At 47.8% G+C, this 16,508-nt stretch overlaps 1 protein-coding gene across 7 annotated transcripts in view; it reads right to left on the bottom strand.

Annotated features, from left to right (window-relative positions):
• ABCC9 (ATP binding cassette subfamily C member 9) overlaps positions 1 to 16,508 on the bottom strand; it is a 195,735-nt gene that overhangs the window by 17,411 nt on the left and 161,816 nt on the right. For all 7 annotated transcript variants that reach the window (XM_068277946.1, XM_068277950.1, XM_068277948.1 and 4 more), the window contains 4 exons: positions 11,768 to 11,888; positions 11,390 to 11,520; positions 9,232 to 9,310; positions 4,852 to 4,960 (listed from right to left, as the gene is read on the bottom strand). In XM_068277946.1, the coding sequence (XP_068134047.1) occupies positions 4,852 to 4,960; positions 9,232 to 9,310; positions 11,390 to 11,520; positions 11,768 to 11,888 (440 nt within the window). The remainder of the gene's footprint in view (positions 1 to 4,851; positions 4,961 to 9,231; positions 9,311 to 11,389; positions 11,521 to 11,767; positions 11,889 to 16,508) is intronic.

Genomic DNA, 16,508 nt, shown 5'->3' with positions numbered 1-16,508 from the left:
CAACCCTCCAGAGCCCCCCATACCATGGACCATGCGGGCTGGTATAGCTCAGGGTGCGAAGCCCCAGTCGGCCGGGGCTCCGCATTCTGGCTATCCCAGCCTGCATGGGGGACAAGGGGTTACAGCATGTCTGATCTGCTCCCGTGCTCCCCAGCATGTCTGATCTGCTCCCGTGCTCCCCATCATGTCTGATCTGCTCCCGTGCTCCCCAGCATGTCTGATCGGCTCCCGTGCTCCCCAGCATGTCTGATCGGCTCCCGTGCTCCCCAGCATGTCTGATCTGCTGCCGTGCTCCCCAGCATGTCTGATCTGCTCCCGTGCTCCCCAGCATGTCTGATCTGCTCCCGTGCTCCCCAGCATGTCTGATCTGCTCCCGCCTTCCCCTCCCCCCCCCGGAGCCCTTGTCCAATCCGGTGCCCCAGGAGGAGGTGGGGGCGAAGACTCCCTGGGGGGGGGGGGGTTCATGGTGGCATCTGGGAGTCCCCTTTAAGAAGGGGAACCCAGATGCCTGCCCCCCTCCCAGGAGAAATGAGTATAGGGGTGCAAAGTACCCCTTACCCATTTCCACAAAGGGTTAAATGAAATAAAAAAGCAACAACGAGAAAAGTCCTTTAATGTTCTAAATTGACCAGAAATACTTACCTGTACCTTTAAGAAAAAATTCCCACGCCAATTAGGTCCCACGACAGTATCCTCCATCTTGCGATCTTCAGAAATACTTACCTGTACCTTTAAGAAAAAATTCCCACGCCATTATCCTCGGAAAAGGTCCCGCGCTATAATCTGTTATGTCCCACGACGACAGTATCCTCTGTCTTGCGAACTTCAGAAATACTTACCTGTACCTTTAAGAAAAAAATCCCACGTCAATTAGGTCCCATGACAGTATCCTCCATCTTGCGACCTTCTGTTACATGTTGATTGAAGATCTCCGACGCCCCGACACCACACACGCCGCCTCCGACGAACTGCTCTCAACTATACTTAGTATAGCTTAGAGCAAAAAGCATCTTTAAAATGTGGCTCCAATGGCCCCCATTGGTTCCTTATCAGACCAGTGGGGATCAGGAGGATCCCCATTGGTCGATGAGGAACCGATGGGGAGCCTTGGAGCCAAATTTTAAAGATGCTTTTTGCTAAGCTATACTTAGTATAGCTCAGAGTGCGTCTATATAGACGCATTACCGCTGGCTGCCGCTGCCCTTCCTGCCTCCCCCCACCTGTCACCCTCACCCATGCTGGCACCCAATGCACCCATGGGTGCCAGCATGGGTGAGGGTGACAGGTGTGAGAAGCAGGGAGGGTAGCGGCAGCCAGCGGTAATGCGTCTGTATAGACGCACTCTCAGCTATACTAAGTATATCTAAGCAAAAATCATCTTTAAAATTTGGCTCCAAGGCTCCCCATTGGTTCCTCATCGACCAATGGGGATCCTCCTGATCCCCATTGGTCTGATAAGGAACCAATGGGGGCCATTGGAGCCACATTTTAAAGATGCTTTTTGCTCTAAGCTGTACGAAGTATAGCTAAGAGCAGTGCGGCGGGGGCGGCGTGTGTGGCATCGGGGCGGCGGAGATCTTCAATCAACATGTAACAGAAGGTCGCAAGATTGAGGATACTGTTGTGGGACCTAATTGACGTGGGATTTTTTTCTTAAAGGTACAGGTAAGTATTTGTGGTTAATTTAGAACATTAAAGGACTTTTCTCGTGGTTGCATTTTTATTTCATTTAACCCTTTGTGGAAATGGGTAAGGGGTACTTTGTACCCCTATACTCATTTCTCCTGGGAGGGGGGTGGGCATCTGGGGGTCCCCTTCTTAAAGGGGACTCCCAGATGCCACCATGAACCCCCCCCCCCCAGGGAGTCGTCGCCCCCGTCTCCACCTGGGGCAAGGGAGGCGGGGAAGAGCCCCTTGTCCATGGATTGGACAAGGGCTCCGGGGGGGGGGGGGGGGGGGGGAGGAGGAGGCTTGGCCACCCCTCCAGAGCCCCCCATACCATGGACCATGCGGGCTGGTATAGCTCAGGGTGCGAAGCCCCAGTCGGCCGGGGCTCCGCATTCTGGCTATCCCAGCCTGCATGGGGGACAAGGGGTTACAGCATGTCTGATCTGCTCCCGTGCTCCCCAGCATGTCTGATCTGCTCCCGTGCTCCCCAGCATGTCTGATCTGCTCCCGTGCTCCCCAGCATGTCTGATCGGCTCCCGTGCTCCCCAGCATGTCTGATCTGCTCCCGTGCTCCCCAGCATGTCTGATCTGCTCCCGTGCTCCCCAGCATGTCTGATCTGCTCCCGTGCTCCCCAGCATGTCTGATCTGCTCCCGTGCCCCCCAGCATGTCTGATCTGCTCCCGTGCTCCCCATCATGTCTGATCTGCACCCCAGCATGTCTGATCTGCTCCCGTGCCCCCCAGCATGTCTGATCTGCTCCCGTGCCCCCCAGCATGTCTGATCTGCTCCCGTGCTCCCCAGCATGTCTGATCTGCTCCCATGCTCCCCAGCATGTCTGATATGCTCCCATGTTCCCCAGCTTGTCTGATCTGCTCCCGTGCTCCCCAGCATGTCTGATCTGCTCCCGTGCACCCAAGCATGTCTGATCGGCTCCCGTGCTCCCCAGCATGTCTGATCTGCTCCCCAGCATGTCTGATCTGCTCCCGAGCCCCCCAGCATGTCTGATCTGCTCCCGTGCTCCCCAGCATGTCTGATCTGCACCCCAGCATGTCTGATCTGCTCCCGTGCCCCCCAGCATGTCTGACCTGCTCTTGTGCTCCCCAGCATGTCTGATCTGCTCCCCAGCATGTCTGATCGGTGCTTGTGCTCCCCAGCATGTCAGATCTGCTCCCGTGCTCCCCAGCATGTCTGATCTGTTCCTGTGCTCCCCAGCATGTCTGATCTGTTCCTGTGATCCCCAGCATGTCTGATCTGCTCCCGTGCCCCCCAGCATGTCTGATCTGCTCCTTTTCAAGAACAGTATACATGTTGTTCAGTACTGATTGATCCCGTTCTTGATCAGGAGCAGATCAGACTTGCCTGAAATTATCGATGTACCCATTGTTCTGACAGCAAACTTGCATTGTGTGTACCAGGTTTTATGTTCAACCTCAGCTACAAAGGAGAGATAAGAACATAAGGAGAGATAAGAACATAAGGAGAGATAACTTGTGAGATAAGTAGATAAGGGAATTTATTCAATTTAGACACAGACACAGAACATTTATATTGTGCTCTTCTCCTGGCGGACTCACAGCGCCAGAGCTACTTTTTATCTAAAAGCTGGCCATAAATCTAGCAATTTTGAGGCCCGATCGACCATTGAATTTGATAATTGTATAGAAACAGATAAAAATCAGTGCCGCATCAAGCATGCGCGACTTTGACCTGCACGGTGTGCAATATCGTGACAACCGATGTAAATGACGGATCCACCAGCCGCTGTCCCCCTAAATGTAAATGTCTATCCCCCTAGTGCCAATGCATTGTAAATCTCACCTGTTCAGCTCCTGGTCTCCTCTGTCTCCCCTGAATGCCACCAGGCACGTGTGACAGCGGCACTTGGGGAGATTGGACGTTGGTGCAGCTGGGGGCGGCGCATGAAGCATACAATCAGGTGAGTTGATTACAACAGGCACCGCTACTCCAGATCTGCAGAGGGGCACAGAAGGGGGGTCCATGGAGAGGGAAAGAGGAATGATGTTGGCTCTCCACCCCACTTCTTACCCTGTGCATAAATGCCAAAAAATGTACAAGGTACGTTTTCGGCAGTTAGACCCTTTGCCTGCCATAAGGTACTAGGTATGTGCATGGCAGGCAAAGGGTGAAAAGTGTGCCGACACGTACACATTACACTTGTTTTATGGGAAGGGTCCCTGTCAAAATGTGATTATTGCATTCAAAGTTTTAGTATCTGTATTAAAGAGACTGAAGTCTCCCTATAATGAGGTTTTTACTTTAAAAACGTCATTAACATTATAGTCCGACCTAAAACGCTGCAGAACCGCTGCTAAAAACCCCCTCGATCACCCCAAACTCACGGGGGTACACGGAGGCAACTTCCGCATAGAGGCAGCGCAGCTCTGCCTCTATGTGCGTCAATCAGCGCCGATCGCCCGCCTCTCCCCCGCCCCTCTCAGTCTTCCTTCACTGAGAGGGGCGGGGGAGAGGCGGAGATATACGCGCTGATGGACGCCCATAGAGGCGGCAGCAAAATCCACGACCAAGAAAGTCGTGGATTTTGCTTGCCCTGTACCCCCGTGAGTTTGGGGTGATCGAGGGGGTTTTCACCCACAGTTCTGCGGCGTTTTAGGTCGGACTATAATGTTAATGAGGTTTTTAAAATAAAAACCTCATTTTAGGAAGACTTCAGAGTCTCTTTAATAAAACTTGTTTTTAGTGTTTACAAACTACCTGATATTGGTCTACTTCTCTTTGGTGGTGGTCCCCACGTGTATGTATTTTTGTTGTCTGAGCACTGGGTGACTGCAGACACGACTACCTGGAAATATACCCGCTGGTATCAAGCGCTGAGGAGTATTTTCATTGTGTTGGCACCAGAGTGGATTTGGTTACCTTGGCAGCAGAGATACCGTGGTTTGATTCGTGGAAAGTGCTTGTATTTTACAACTACCAAGGCTGATTCCTGAGAGATTTCATGCTGATTGCTGAAATCGATCAATAATCCGCCTGCGGTGTATGGGCAGCCAACAGATCTCTCTCCAATCAGATTCAATTTGTCCCTGGATCGTGCGGTCTCCCTTGGCCTTTACCGCATTGTTGTGCATCAGGCCCATAGAGACCCAAGAAAAGGTAAACGGTATTCATGTTTTCTCTCAGAAGACCCTGACATCGTCACCCACCTTATAGAGCCGCTGAATAAGATGGGATCCTGTAGGATGATGGACAGGCGGGAGCGTAGAGTGTGGAGAGGCAGCTTGGAGATATCAATTCCATCGATAACGATTTTACCTGCGCGAGATAAATAGATAAGATATAGCATGTGAATCAAAGCTACTCATGATAAATCCAACTCTCAGTCTCCGATTGGTCCTTAGTTGGATCTTTGTCAGCAACTAATAATACGAGAGTCAGGGCCCGTTCACACTAGGGGCGTTTTTCGCCTTTTTTCAAGCGCGGGCTATTTTTAAAGTCGCCCACAAAACGCTTGTGCAATGAATCTCTATGAGAAGGTTCATATCAGTGCAGTTAGTCTGCTGTGCGTTCAGCAAAGCGGTGCCTGTACCATTTTTGGGGCGTTTTTCGTATAATGGAAGGTATAGAAAGTTTTTAAGAATAAATATATTTTATTTATTATTTTCTGGGTCAAATAGTTCACTTCCTGACTTGCGTCAGGGAGTGAATTACAAAACCGCTCAGAAAAAGTGCTTAGAAAATCGCTTTTTACAAAAACACAGCGTGCAGTGGAGAGCCGGGAGGAGGAAAGAAACAGTGCACAAAAATGCAAAACGCTTGCGTTTTTAGGTGTGAATGGGGCCTAAAGGTGGTCATACAGACAGATTGCCACCCAATGTGGTAAACTGATTGATCCCTCTTTGATCGGGCTATGACCAGAGAGAAATCAAATGATTCCACACACTAAATCTAATGCAGCGCAGTGTTTGACTGCTTGATGCAGTGGAGTACTATAGGCTGTCAATCTACTGCCACTCTCCAAGATTTCCTGTTGCAGCAAAAGTCATTTAAAAATTAAATGAATGTGGCATTTTTTTTTTCAGGACAATGGCGCCTTAATTGGCAGCCACAGCCACAGGATTCTGGCCTTTTCTTGGTCTTCTTCCCTTTTCCCTACCAATTCCCCCCCCCCCCCCCAAAGGTGTGCAGTGTGGTCCGGTGTAGCCTGGGATGCTGGTGCAGGTTGTGGGGAGTGAGGGACCTGGAGTTTTTCCGGCCTTGCTGCTGCCTGGGTCCGTTGTCTGTGCAGGTTCAGGCCGTGTGAAGGCCACCGCTGCTACCCAGGAGAACAGGGCTCCACTGAGGTCGGGAGACACCGCATCGATCGGGACACCTTTGACCTCGCTGGATACCAGCTCCATCCATCCATCCATCAGATGCTGCTGCTCCATCGCAGCAGGGACACCTCTGGTTCAGCCCCTCTATGATGCCAGCATCTAAACTGGAAGTAAGGGACGCCATAGCCTGAAGCTTCTGTGACAGCCAGATCATCTTGACCAGCCCTGCCGAGTTCTGCCCAGGAGTCGGGACCACTACTGCACCTTTTGAACTGTAACACCTTGGCCAGCACTGCCAGATGCCAAATGTCAGCAATCAGGATCCTCGGCAGCATCAGCCATCGCCGCAGGTTTCTTTCATGAAGAACTGGGCCATCACTGCTGAACCTTCACCTTCCTCTGCATCCCCTCCACCTTTCGATGTCTTCTTAGGCAATCGGGATAACAGATAATTGCCAAGTGCGACACCGTAGTATGGCAGCCTCGGCTCCTTGGCTTTTGGACATCTTCTCCCCTTACTCTCACCATCCACCCCCAAACCCTTTTAGAACCTGAGCCATAACCAATTCCAGGTACAACCCCCCCCCCCCCCCCCCTCCTTCTTTGTATTTGGCGAAATAAATTATCCTGATTCTGAAGTTGTACTATAGATTCGCCTATAAAAATCGAAGTGCGTATGGCCTGCTTACTATCAGCTGGTGATCACATCACTGCTGCAAGCTGGGGGTTTGCAACTGTGCAGCTTTTGACCCTGGAGAGCCATAGCTGGCATCCACACAATGCCTGCGACTGATGATCACCCATGTCTGTTTTATTCATTTTCTACACACAGCATGCATTGTTGGCAGCACATGCAGTGCATTGTGGGTTGAGCTGAAGTCTTGTCGTCTGTGCGACATAAATCACAGTTTAATTCCCACGGCAACGTCTTGTCACGCCCCGCAAACTCCTCAGGAATGGACGTTAATTCCATCATTGTTATGACAGTTCAGTTTCATTTCTGCAGAGAGAGCAGCTAAATATAGGAGACGGCTGGTGAAAACGCTTTCTCCACTATGCGGCACGTTATAAAACCCAAATCTGTGTATAATCACTGCCTTTTAGGACATCCATAAACTGTTTCTCTCTACGCCTAGCAAAGCTGAAAATCCAGACATATACAAACCATAAAAACTCCTTCTTACAATCCGTACCACCATCTGTATACACAGAGTATTAGAGATAATAATATGGGACATTATTACCCATGATCCTCTGACTGAACTAAGACTGCAAATTGTAATGTGACACGACCAGGGCCGGTTCTAGACTTTCTGCTGCCTGAAACAAACTTTGGAGGATGCGCCACCAATCATTGCATTGGGCCAATCACTGCACTTGATCAGTAGTAGTGACCTATCAAATGTCACTGCTACTGATTGAGTACAGTGATTGACCCAATGGCGGTGCTGTGGTCCCGCCTGCGAGACTATCGGCACCAGTTAGCAAAAAGGAGTAGTGAGCACTGTGATTAGCTGGTCTGGTGCCAGCACCCCTGCCTGATATGGCGTCATGCCAAAACTTCCCCTCTGACTAGCCATGGTGATCACTCACCGGTGATGGGGTTTTACTGTAGCAAGCCTTGATAAGAGGTATAGTTCAACACCTCCCCTGCTTATGATGTCATAGGGAATGAGGGTGGGGATTCGTGGATGTCTGGATGAGGAGGGTGGTGAGTGTGCCAGGAAGGTGGGCGGGAGAAAGAAGAGGAGGCCGGCACCAGGTGGCCCAAACGGTGTGTCCAAATGCCGCCCCCTAGATTTTACAGTCCGAATCACATGATTCAGGTGGCTTTATGGGCGGTCCGCCCCTGGACATGACAAAGGATTATGGGTAGCAATGTAATAGAGGGTTATGCCTAATAATGAGATTATTATGGGTGATGATTAGGGATGAGCAGAACTGGTTGGAATTCAAAGTTCTGTCTAGTAAATCCAAGTTTCATTCGGAGTTTTGTGGCATTCTTTGCATTGAAGTCGATGATGCCGACTTTTACTTTGATGGTTGGTATCACAGCAAACTACATTCAAACCTTGGAAGAACTTGTCTAGAAAGTCAGTGGAGTCATTTTAGGCCTCTTGCACACTTGCAGACTGCGTTGCACCGCGGTAAGCTTCCCCGTTACAAGTGCCATGCATGTCTATGGAGACTTGCACAGTTCGCACGAAGCAACACAGTGCCCAGAAGGTAGCAGTGCCAACGCCAAGTCTGCAGCACCTTACCGCATAATCCCTGCCTACCACATGGATTATGCAGTAATGCAAGTCAATGGGTGACGCAGTAAGTGTTCACAGTAGGAGCACAGTGAGCCACAGCGTGCATGTGTAGACCAATGGGGATCCCAGTGACGTACTTCCTAACCAGCAGAAAATGCGTCACTACCTGGTGGGTGGCGCTATACATATGAACCGGTCGACGAACTGTGGCCAGGTGTCATGTGACATAAACAGATTCACAGGAAATAGCGAGTAGTGGCGGTCTCAGGAGACCCGAGTGCCCTGATCAGGCAAGAGGGGGTGATGGGGAGAAAGGAAAGGGGAGTCCACACTGCAATAGCAAAGGTACTAATATCTGGTGAAGGTGGGCTGCCTATCCTAATACTAATATCTGGTGGAGGTGATGGGGTTGCACAAAAACAAACTAATATTGGAATAGGGGCAGACATCCAAAGTCTTGCAGGGGTGATTTTTAGTTAAGCACCTGTCAGTAAGATACTAACAATTTTGCGTACAAATTTCATGTAAACTGTATCAAAATCGAAAGGAAGTCCAGTTAATTAGCCCAAGTCCAAGCTGCTTATGATTTGTATTAAATTTTCATGTTAGCCCAAATTATTAGCATCCATTGACTGGTGCATAACTACCGTCTGTGACAGAGGATTATGGGTCATAATAGGATATAGGGTTCTGGGTAACAATGTGATAGAGGATTATGGGTAATATGGTCATAGGGGGTTATAGGTAACAATGTTATACAGGGTAATGGGTATGTAATTGTAAGTAATGCTGGGTACACACGATGAGATTTCCCGTTCGATTTGCGGATCGATTCGATTATTTCAAACATGTTCGATTGGATTTCGATCGTTTTTTTCATAATAGGTATGCAAAATCGACGGAAAAAACGATCGAAATCCAATCGAACATGTTTGAAATAATCAAATTGATCCGCAAATCGAACGGGAAATCTCATCGTGTGTACCCAGCATTATGGGTAATAAGCTTAACCAACCGTCAAATATGTCCACCATACGGAAGAATGCCAGAGACAGGGAAGATTTACCGCTGCCCGTCCGTCCACAGATGCCAACCTAGGAAAGATATGATCTAGGCATTATTATTATTATTACTTTTTGTTTGTTTACAAAAGAAATGTAAAAACTCTGAGAAATACAGTGAAATGCGCTGTATCTAAACTACTATCTAAACAGCTGCATAAGAAGATCCAGCTTCCAATGCAGTAAAGATTGCAACATTTAGGGCTCTTGTTCACTAGCAATCGCGATTCACAAATGCCAGAGAATACGATTTTTCATTAATTTTGTTGTGCAATTGCGATTCTTCATGCGCAATGCATTTGCATTGCACAATCACTCTCAAAATCGCTCCAGAAAGTGTTTGTGCTTTTCAGAAAATCGAATCACAGAAGTGGAAAATACCTACCACGATTCCTAGGTTAAATTAGCAGCCTAGCCATTTAAAAATCACTAGAGTTTTGCGATTTGGACCAAACCACCTCTAGTGGAAAAGGGCCATTAAGGTGGCCACACACCATACAATAAAATGATCCAATTTTATGGCAATTCTGTAAAACGATCAGTTGTCCCGAAAAATCAAAAGCCTAAAATCTAATCGAATTTCCCGCTTTTATTTGATAAAAGAAGATCAGGAATGTTGGATTTTTCTGACCAATTTTTATGAAAATTGAATGGTGTAGAGAAGACTGTCAATTACTTGATGTACAGACCCAGAGTTTTCAATCTTTTTTTCATAATTGGGAAAAAATGGAACATAGGTGTGTGGTACATTGGTCAGATTTTTCAAAGGTTACAATCATTAAAAAAAAATTCATGGCAATTCTAGAATTGAAAAGATATTTAAAAAATTGTATGGTGTGTGGCCACCTTAAGGCCCCTTTCACATTTACACCATTTCGTCGCGTCGCACAAAAACACCACATCCTGTAGCAGAAGCAGTGATAGCCCTATGGGACTATAGCATTGAAAGTGAAGCGGCATGTCGGAGTGGCTCCCATCGGGATGGCGCAAGAGCTGCAGAGCGCCGTGCACGTTAAACCGTTAGCGAGGCCTACGTTCATTGTGTTCACTGTATGCAGAGCAGGGACAAGGTCCTCCAGCACCCAAGGCTGAGACACCAAAGTGCGCCCCTCCATCCCTCCCACCCCAGCTGTCACACACTGATTGCTATTAGACTAAGAGGGCCACATGGCCCACAACCTCCCCAACACCTTAATATCTAGTTATCTGGTGTGCAGTCACTGCTATGTATCCCCTTTTCTTATTTCTTTCTGCTTCATACACAATTAGGAATGACAGCTGAATGAATTGTGCGCCCCCTCCTACACTGCGCCCTGAGGCTGGAGCCTCTCCAGCCTATGCCTCGGCCCTGACTGTATGGTTGCCCCGTAACGGTAACATGCACTGCGACCTTACAGGACCACTGCGATGCGATCGTAGAACAGTTGTTTTGCAACAAATTGTTTCAAGTGTGAACTGGGCATAATGCTTGGTACACACTATACAATTTTCTGGCACATTTACCTGCCAGATTGATTATTTCCAACATGTGCGAATTTCAATAAATTTTCTTCAATTTTCCGTTTTTTTATCTTTTTTTTTTTGATCAAGTTTCATAAAACTGAAAAAGAATCGATTGAAAAACGATCCGAAAATCGATCGAAATTCAGATTGGACATGTTGGAAATAATCGATCTGGCAGGTAAATCTGCCAGAAAATTGTATGGAGTGTACCTAGCATTAGACTATGTTCACAGTGGTGCAGCATAGTTGCTTCAGTGTAACATGGATTGCCGCACTGCAATGCACCATTGCGACGTTCACAGTCCGGTGGGCGCGGTGTGGTATAACGGCGCATGGCATGCAGTGCCTTACCTCAAGACATGAGCGTTCACAGTGACAGTGAAGCATACTTTTTATTGGCTGTATGCTTCCCTGTGTACGCGACACAGACAATGTGCAATGCCTACTGTGAACTGCGCTGCCTTATGGCATAAACTTCTGTAAATCTGTGATCAGATAAACTCCCGATCTTATATTTACTAAAGACAATCCGGTTGGTCGGGGCCTGCTATGCTCAGGTGCCTGTGCAGAACTTGTACACAGAGCTCTGTTATGATCCTCTTATTTCACCTTCTGCCCGGGTTTGATGTATGCCTTCACGTGTTTGAGGACCGGCTTCAGGTTTGTCTCATAACGAACACACAAATCGCTGATTTTAATTTCTCCGCTGTTTGGCCAATCTTCCGGAACTTGCTGCGGATCTGCAACGATTAAAAAATGGCATTAAAGCCTTTAGGGCCCTTTTCCACTCACCGTACCTTGCAAACCTGCATGCCGTTACCCTGTTTTACCAACAATGCAAGGCAATGAGACATAGAACACTTATGGCGTGGTGGTAGACGTGGCCATCACTTTACAGGTCTAAGCTACACAGATCCCTCGCATGGTTCAACTGACAATCTCTCACAACTGCCCACCCCTGCTCTAATAACACAAACGTCATCTTACCCATTGTCCCCTCGTAACTCTCTGATTCGATGTTCAGGAAACTGTTCACCTTCTTCACGGCTCCAATCTGCACCTCCAGATCAGCCAGATTCCTCACCACCCAGTTCAGGTAATTTGTCACCTGCCAAAGAGGAGACACCGCAGGTCACAGGAGGACATCCACCTCACCCAGAAATAGCAACACTGCACCAAGTGCTCTGCAAGATGGAAGCTTGTCACACATACAGTAGTACAATCTCATTTAAAGTGGTATAAAACTCAGCATTTCTTCAATGCTCTAAGGCCTCATACATAGGGATGATCGGAAATGCTAATTTCCGATTCCGCGGTAATTCCGCATTCCGCCATTGCCAAATACCGATTCCGCTTTCCGCTAACAATTTCCGCATTCCAATGCGGAATTTCCGCCGGAAATCGCGGAAATTCCGCCCGACTTTAACATCGATTTTCTCAAAAACTATAAAGTCTTTTTGAAAATTTTTTTTGCATCTTGTTCAGAAGATTCTGGTTAATAAACCCTGAAAATTTGGTGTTTCTAGGACGTACGGGGGCTTTGCTATTAACTGTTAAAGTCGGCGGATTTTTCCTGTAATGTAAATGCAGAAAATAGGCAGAAGCAGATTTTCAGCATTTTACATTACAGTAAAAATCTGCCGAATTTAGTGGTTAATAGTGGTTAAGTCCTAGACACACCAAATTTTCAGGGGTTATTAAACTGAATCTTGTGAACAAGATGCAAAAAAAAGTTTTCAAAAAGACCTTATAGTTTTTGAGAAAATCGATGTTAAAGTCGGGCGGAATTTCCGCGATTTCTGGCGGAAATTTTCGCGAATTCCGGCGGAAATCCGCCTAACGCACTTGCATTACCGATTTCCGCATTCCGATGCGGAAATGCAATTTCCGATCGGAATTTCGGAAATTGCATTTCCGCGGAATCCGAATGAGCATCCCTATCATACACACCTAAAATCGAAAACGCAAATGCAAGCGTTTTGCGTTTTTGTGCGCTTTTTCCCCCCTCCCGGTGCTCCACTGCATGCTGCATTTCTGGTAAAAGCGCTCTTCTAAGTGCTTTTCCAGAGCGGTTTTGTAATTCACTCCCTGACGCAAGTCAGGAAGTGAACTCTTTGACCCGGAAAATAATAAATACAATGTATTTATTATTAAAAGCGCGAACACAATCACTGCACAAATCGATTTTGTGAGTGTCTGCATTTTTCCTATACTTTCCATTGAGGCAAAATCGCCCCAAAAATGGTACAGGCACCGCTTTGCTGCACGCACATCGCACGAACCGCGCTGATATGAACCTTCTCATTGAGATTCATTGCACAAGCGTTTTGTGGGTGATTTTAAAAATCACCTGCACTTGAAAAAATGCCGAAAATGCCCCTAGTGTGAACGAGCCCTTAAATTTTTGTTTACATCACTACTATACTACTATAAAATAAATTGGTAGTGGAACAACAATCAAACAGTTAAAGGGAACCTTAACCAAGTTTAAAAAAAAAAAAAGTTTCACTTTCCTGCTGCTTCCCCCAGCCCCCTACTGACGTTCTGTGCCTGCGTCGTCACTCACCGATCATCCGGTCCCCTCGGTTTCATTTTCAGCAGTGCGCGTCCTAGATCGCGCTCCCATCCCTGTGGCCGTCTTGCACCTGCGCAGTACGTGTAATACCTACATACGCATACTGTGCAGGTGCAAGACGACTACAGGGATGGGAGTGCATTCGAGGTGCGTGGCCAGAGCTGCGCAGTCGCAGAAAACTAAACTGAGCCACGGCGGATTACCGGATAATTGGTGAGTGACGGCGCAGGCACAGGACGTCTGCAGTGGAGCTTTTTTTGTTTTTTTAACTCAGTTAACCAACCGGGCGGTATGGACGAGCTCAGCTCGTCCATCACCGCCGGAGGCTGCCGCTCAGGCCCTGCTGGGCCGATTTTCATCAAATAAAGAGCAGCACACGCAGCCGGCACTTTGCCAGCCGCGTGTGCTGCCTGATCGCCGCCGCTCTGCGGCGATCCGCCGCGAGCAGCGGCGAAAGAGGGTCCCCCCAGCCGCCTGAGCCCAGCGTAGCCGGAACAAAAAGTGCTAAGGGCTGGATCGGAGGCGGCTGACGTCAGTACGTCGGCTGACGTCCATGACGTCACTCCGCTCGTCGCTATGGCGACGATGTAAGCAAAACAAGGAAGGCCGCTCATTGCGGCCTTCCTTGTTTATTCTGGGCGCCGGAGGCGATCGGAAGAACGCCTCCGGAGCGCCCTCTAGTGGGCTTTCATGCAGCCAACTTTCAGTTGGCTGCATGAAATAGTTTTTTTTTTATTTAAAAAAAACCCTCCCGCAGCCGCCCTGGCGATCTTAATAGAACGCCAGGGTGGTTAAAGGACTTCCGAGGCCAAAACGAAGAAAATTACACTTTACCTTTTTTTTAGCAGAATCCACGGAGGACGCCCTGCGCGTCCTCCGCTCCGTTCCACCGTCAGTGTAGGCCTTTTCGTTCCCCCAGGGCTTGCCCCGACCCCACCGAACGGGTCGCATCGATGCCACCCCTAAGATGGCCGCCGCCTTGATCCGCAAGTGCGCAGTACGTTTTGCCGCGATTGCGACTGCGCAGTCTTTAGCCCGCCTCCCGCCGCACGCTTCAGGAGGATGCCGGGACCCATACGCGGCGGGAGGCGGGCTAAAGGCAATAGCGGCAAAGCGCAGGGCATCCTCCGTGGATTCTGCTAAGAAAAAGGTACAGTGTAATTTTCTTCATTTTGGCCTCGGAAGTCCTTTAAGGTTCCTTTTCAACAGTACTTCTTCAGTTGGAAGCTTAGCCCCAAATCTGAAGTTCAGGAAATGATTACATTATCTTGTTTATGTTTCCTTATTAGCCACAATTAGTAAACATTGCTAGCAATGCTTCAGCTGATCAGAAACATAGAGTGTACACAGAAGACAAATTCTCACTGGATACATTATAATATATAAATACAGCAGCTATGCAATAAAAATTGCAATGGCAGCTTTCAAAGCAGATAAAGTGTACTTGGGGAACTTGTAATTTGTGAACGGACGATCATACTTGTGTACAAAAGCAAATATGATAACTGAATGGGTTAGTAGGAAAAAGTAGGAAAACACGTTTTTATTGGATGTTATGTCAGAGTTTAATGACACTTTACAATAGGACAACGATTGTGAAAAACTGTAAAATGTAAAATACGTTTATACAAGAAGTACATCTCTCCCAGAGTAATATGCACTGTAAACTACTTTTTTTCTATGTCGCTGTCACTTAGGTAGTAAAAATCAGATCTTTAAGGTTTTGGACTACTCTATATTCTCATGGGGGTTTTCAGTTATTTCTTGATTTACAAAAGCTCTTACTGAACAGCAGTTACTCAGTACAACTGCCAAAACAGTGTAGTGAAGCTGGCTGATATTTTTGCATAAATTCTTTACAGCGAGTGGTTTTGTAAAGAATAAAGGCTATACTGAGAATTTCCCATGAGAAAATGGACTAGTTCTAAACAAAATCTGTCAGTTCTGTCAACTTTTTTTCTTCCTACTGTAGGTGACAGCAAAAAATGGGAAAAATTAATATTTAGTGCATTTCACTTTAGGAAAAATGTATATTAATATGCATTTATATTAATGCTTTTCAAAATGTAAATTTTTTCACAAAAGTGGTCCTTTAATCCATCTCATAAATCCATGAATCCATCCAATCAGGACAAGCCTCATAGGTCATAGCCTATTGAAGCTGTAGCATATGGCAGGTGGTGGGGGCAGCACATGGATATGGCACCTAAATGTGAAAGGAAGGTTGAAGTGCTGCCATAAGGTGGGAGCTGTATATGGGTGAGCTTCTGCCTAATAGGGCTGCACATGTTAGAGGGGGCTAGAGACTGCATATGGAGAAACTGTATGCAGGGTCAGGGCTGGTTCAAGCCACAGTGGGGCCCTAGGGCAAAGTTCACCTGGGGGGCCCCATCCCTCAGCATATTCACCCCCCATGGACCCCTTCACTGTTTTTGTCAGAATAGCAACTCCCCTTTCCCGGTGCTCTGTTCCATCCATACTCCCTGTCTTCATCCCCGCTGGCTGCCTCTTCTCCATGACTCTGCGATTGTTATAGCGTAATGACTGGTCATTGAGAAGGGGGGTGAAGACAGGGAGCTCGGATGGAACAGAGTACCGGGGAAAGTGAGCTGCTATTATGACAAATCAGTGCAGGGGCCCAAGGGGGCACAAGTCAGGGGGAGAACTGGGGCCCTGCAGCACTCAGGGGCTCTGGGGCAATTGCCCCCTTTGCCTCTATGGTAGCGCCGGCCCTGTGCAGGGCAAAACTATATGCGGTCTATACCATCAACTTAATGATGTCTATACATCTTTCGATTTTGCAGCCCAATTGACCGTTTGATTCGATAAGGGCCTGTTTTCACTACACACTGAATGGATGCAGAAAAACTGACTTCAATGAATGCCTATGGGGAAATCTGCATCAGAAGAATCACGTTTAGTGAAAACAGGCCCATAGGCATTCATTGGAGTCAGTTTTTCTGCATCCAATCTGCGTGTAGTGGAAACAGGCCCTTAAGTGTATCGAATTGGATGAAAATCAGTGCAACAAGCATGCCTGATCGCCGAAATCGAGCGTGCTGGAAAATCTTGGGCCGTGCGGCCAATTGGGTGCACGGTGGTAACGGCATGCGATATCGCGATCACTGCCAAACCCCTGGCCGCTTAACCTAC

Source organism: Hyperolius riggenbachi, chromosome 3, assembly GCF_040937935.1.
Source record: "Hyperolius riggenbachi isolate aHypRig1 chromosome 3, aHypRig1.pri, whole genome shotgun sequence".
Taxonomy (NCBI): Eukaryota; Metazoa; Chordata; class Amphibia; order Anura; family Hyperoliidae; genus Hyperolius; species Hyperolius riggenbachi.
Note: the sequence above shows the minus strand (reverse complement) of the source record. Positions and strands in the feature narration are given on the sequence as shown.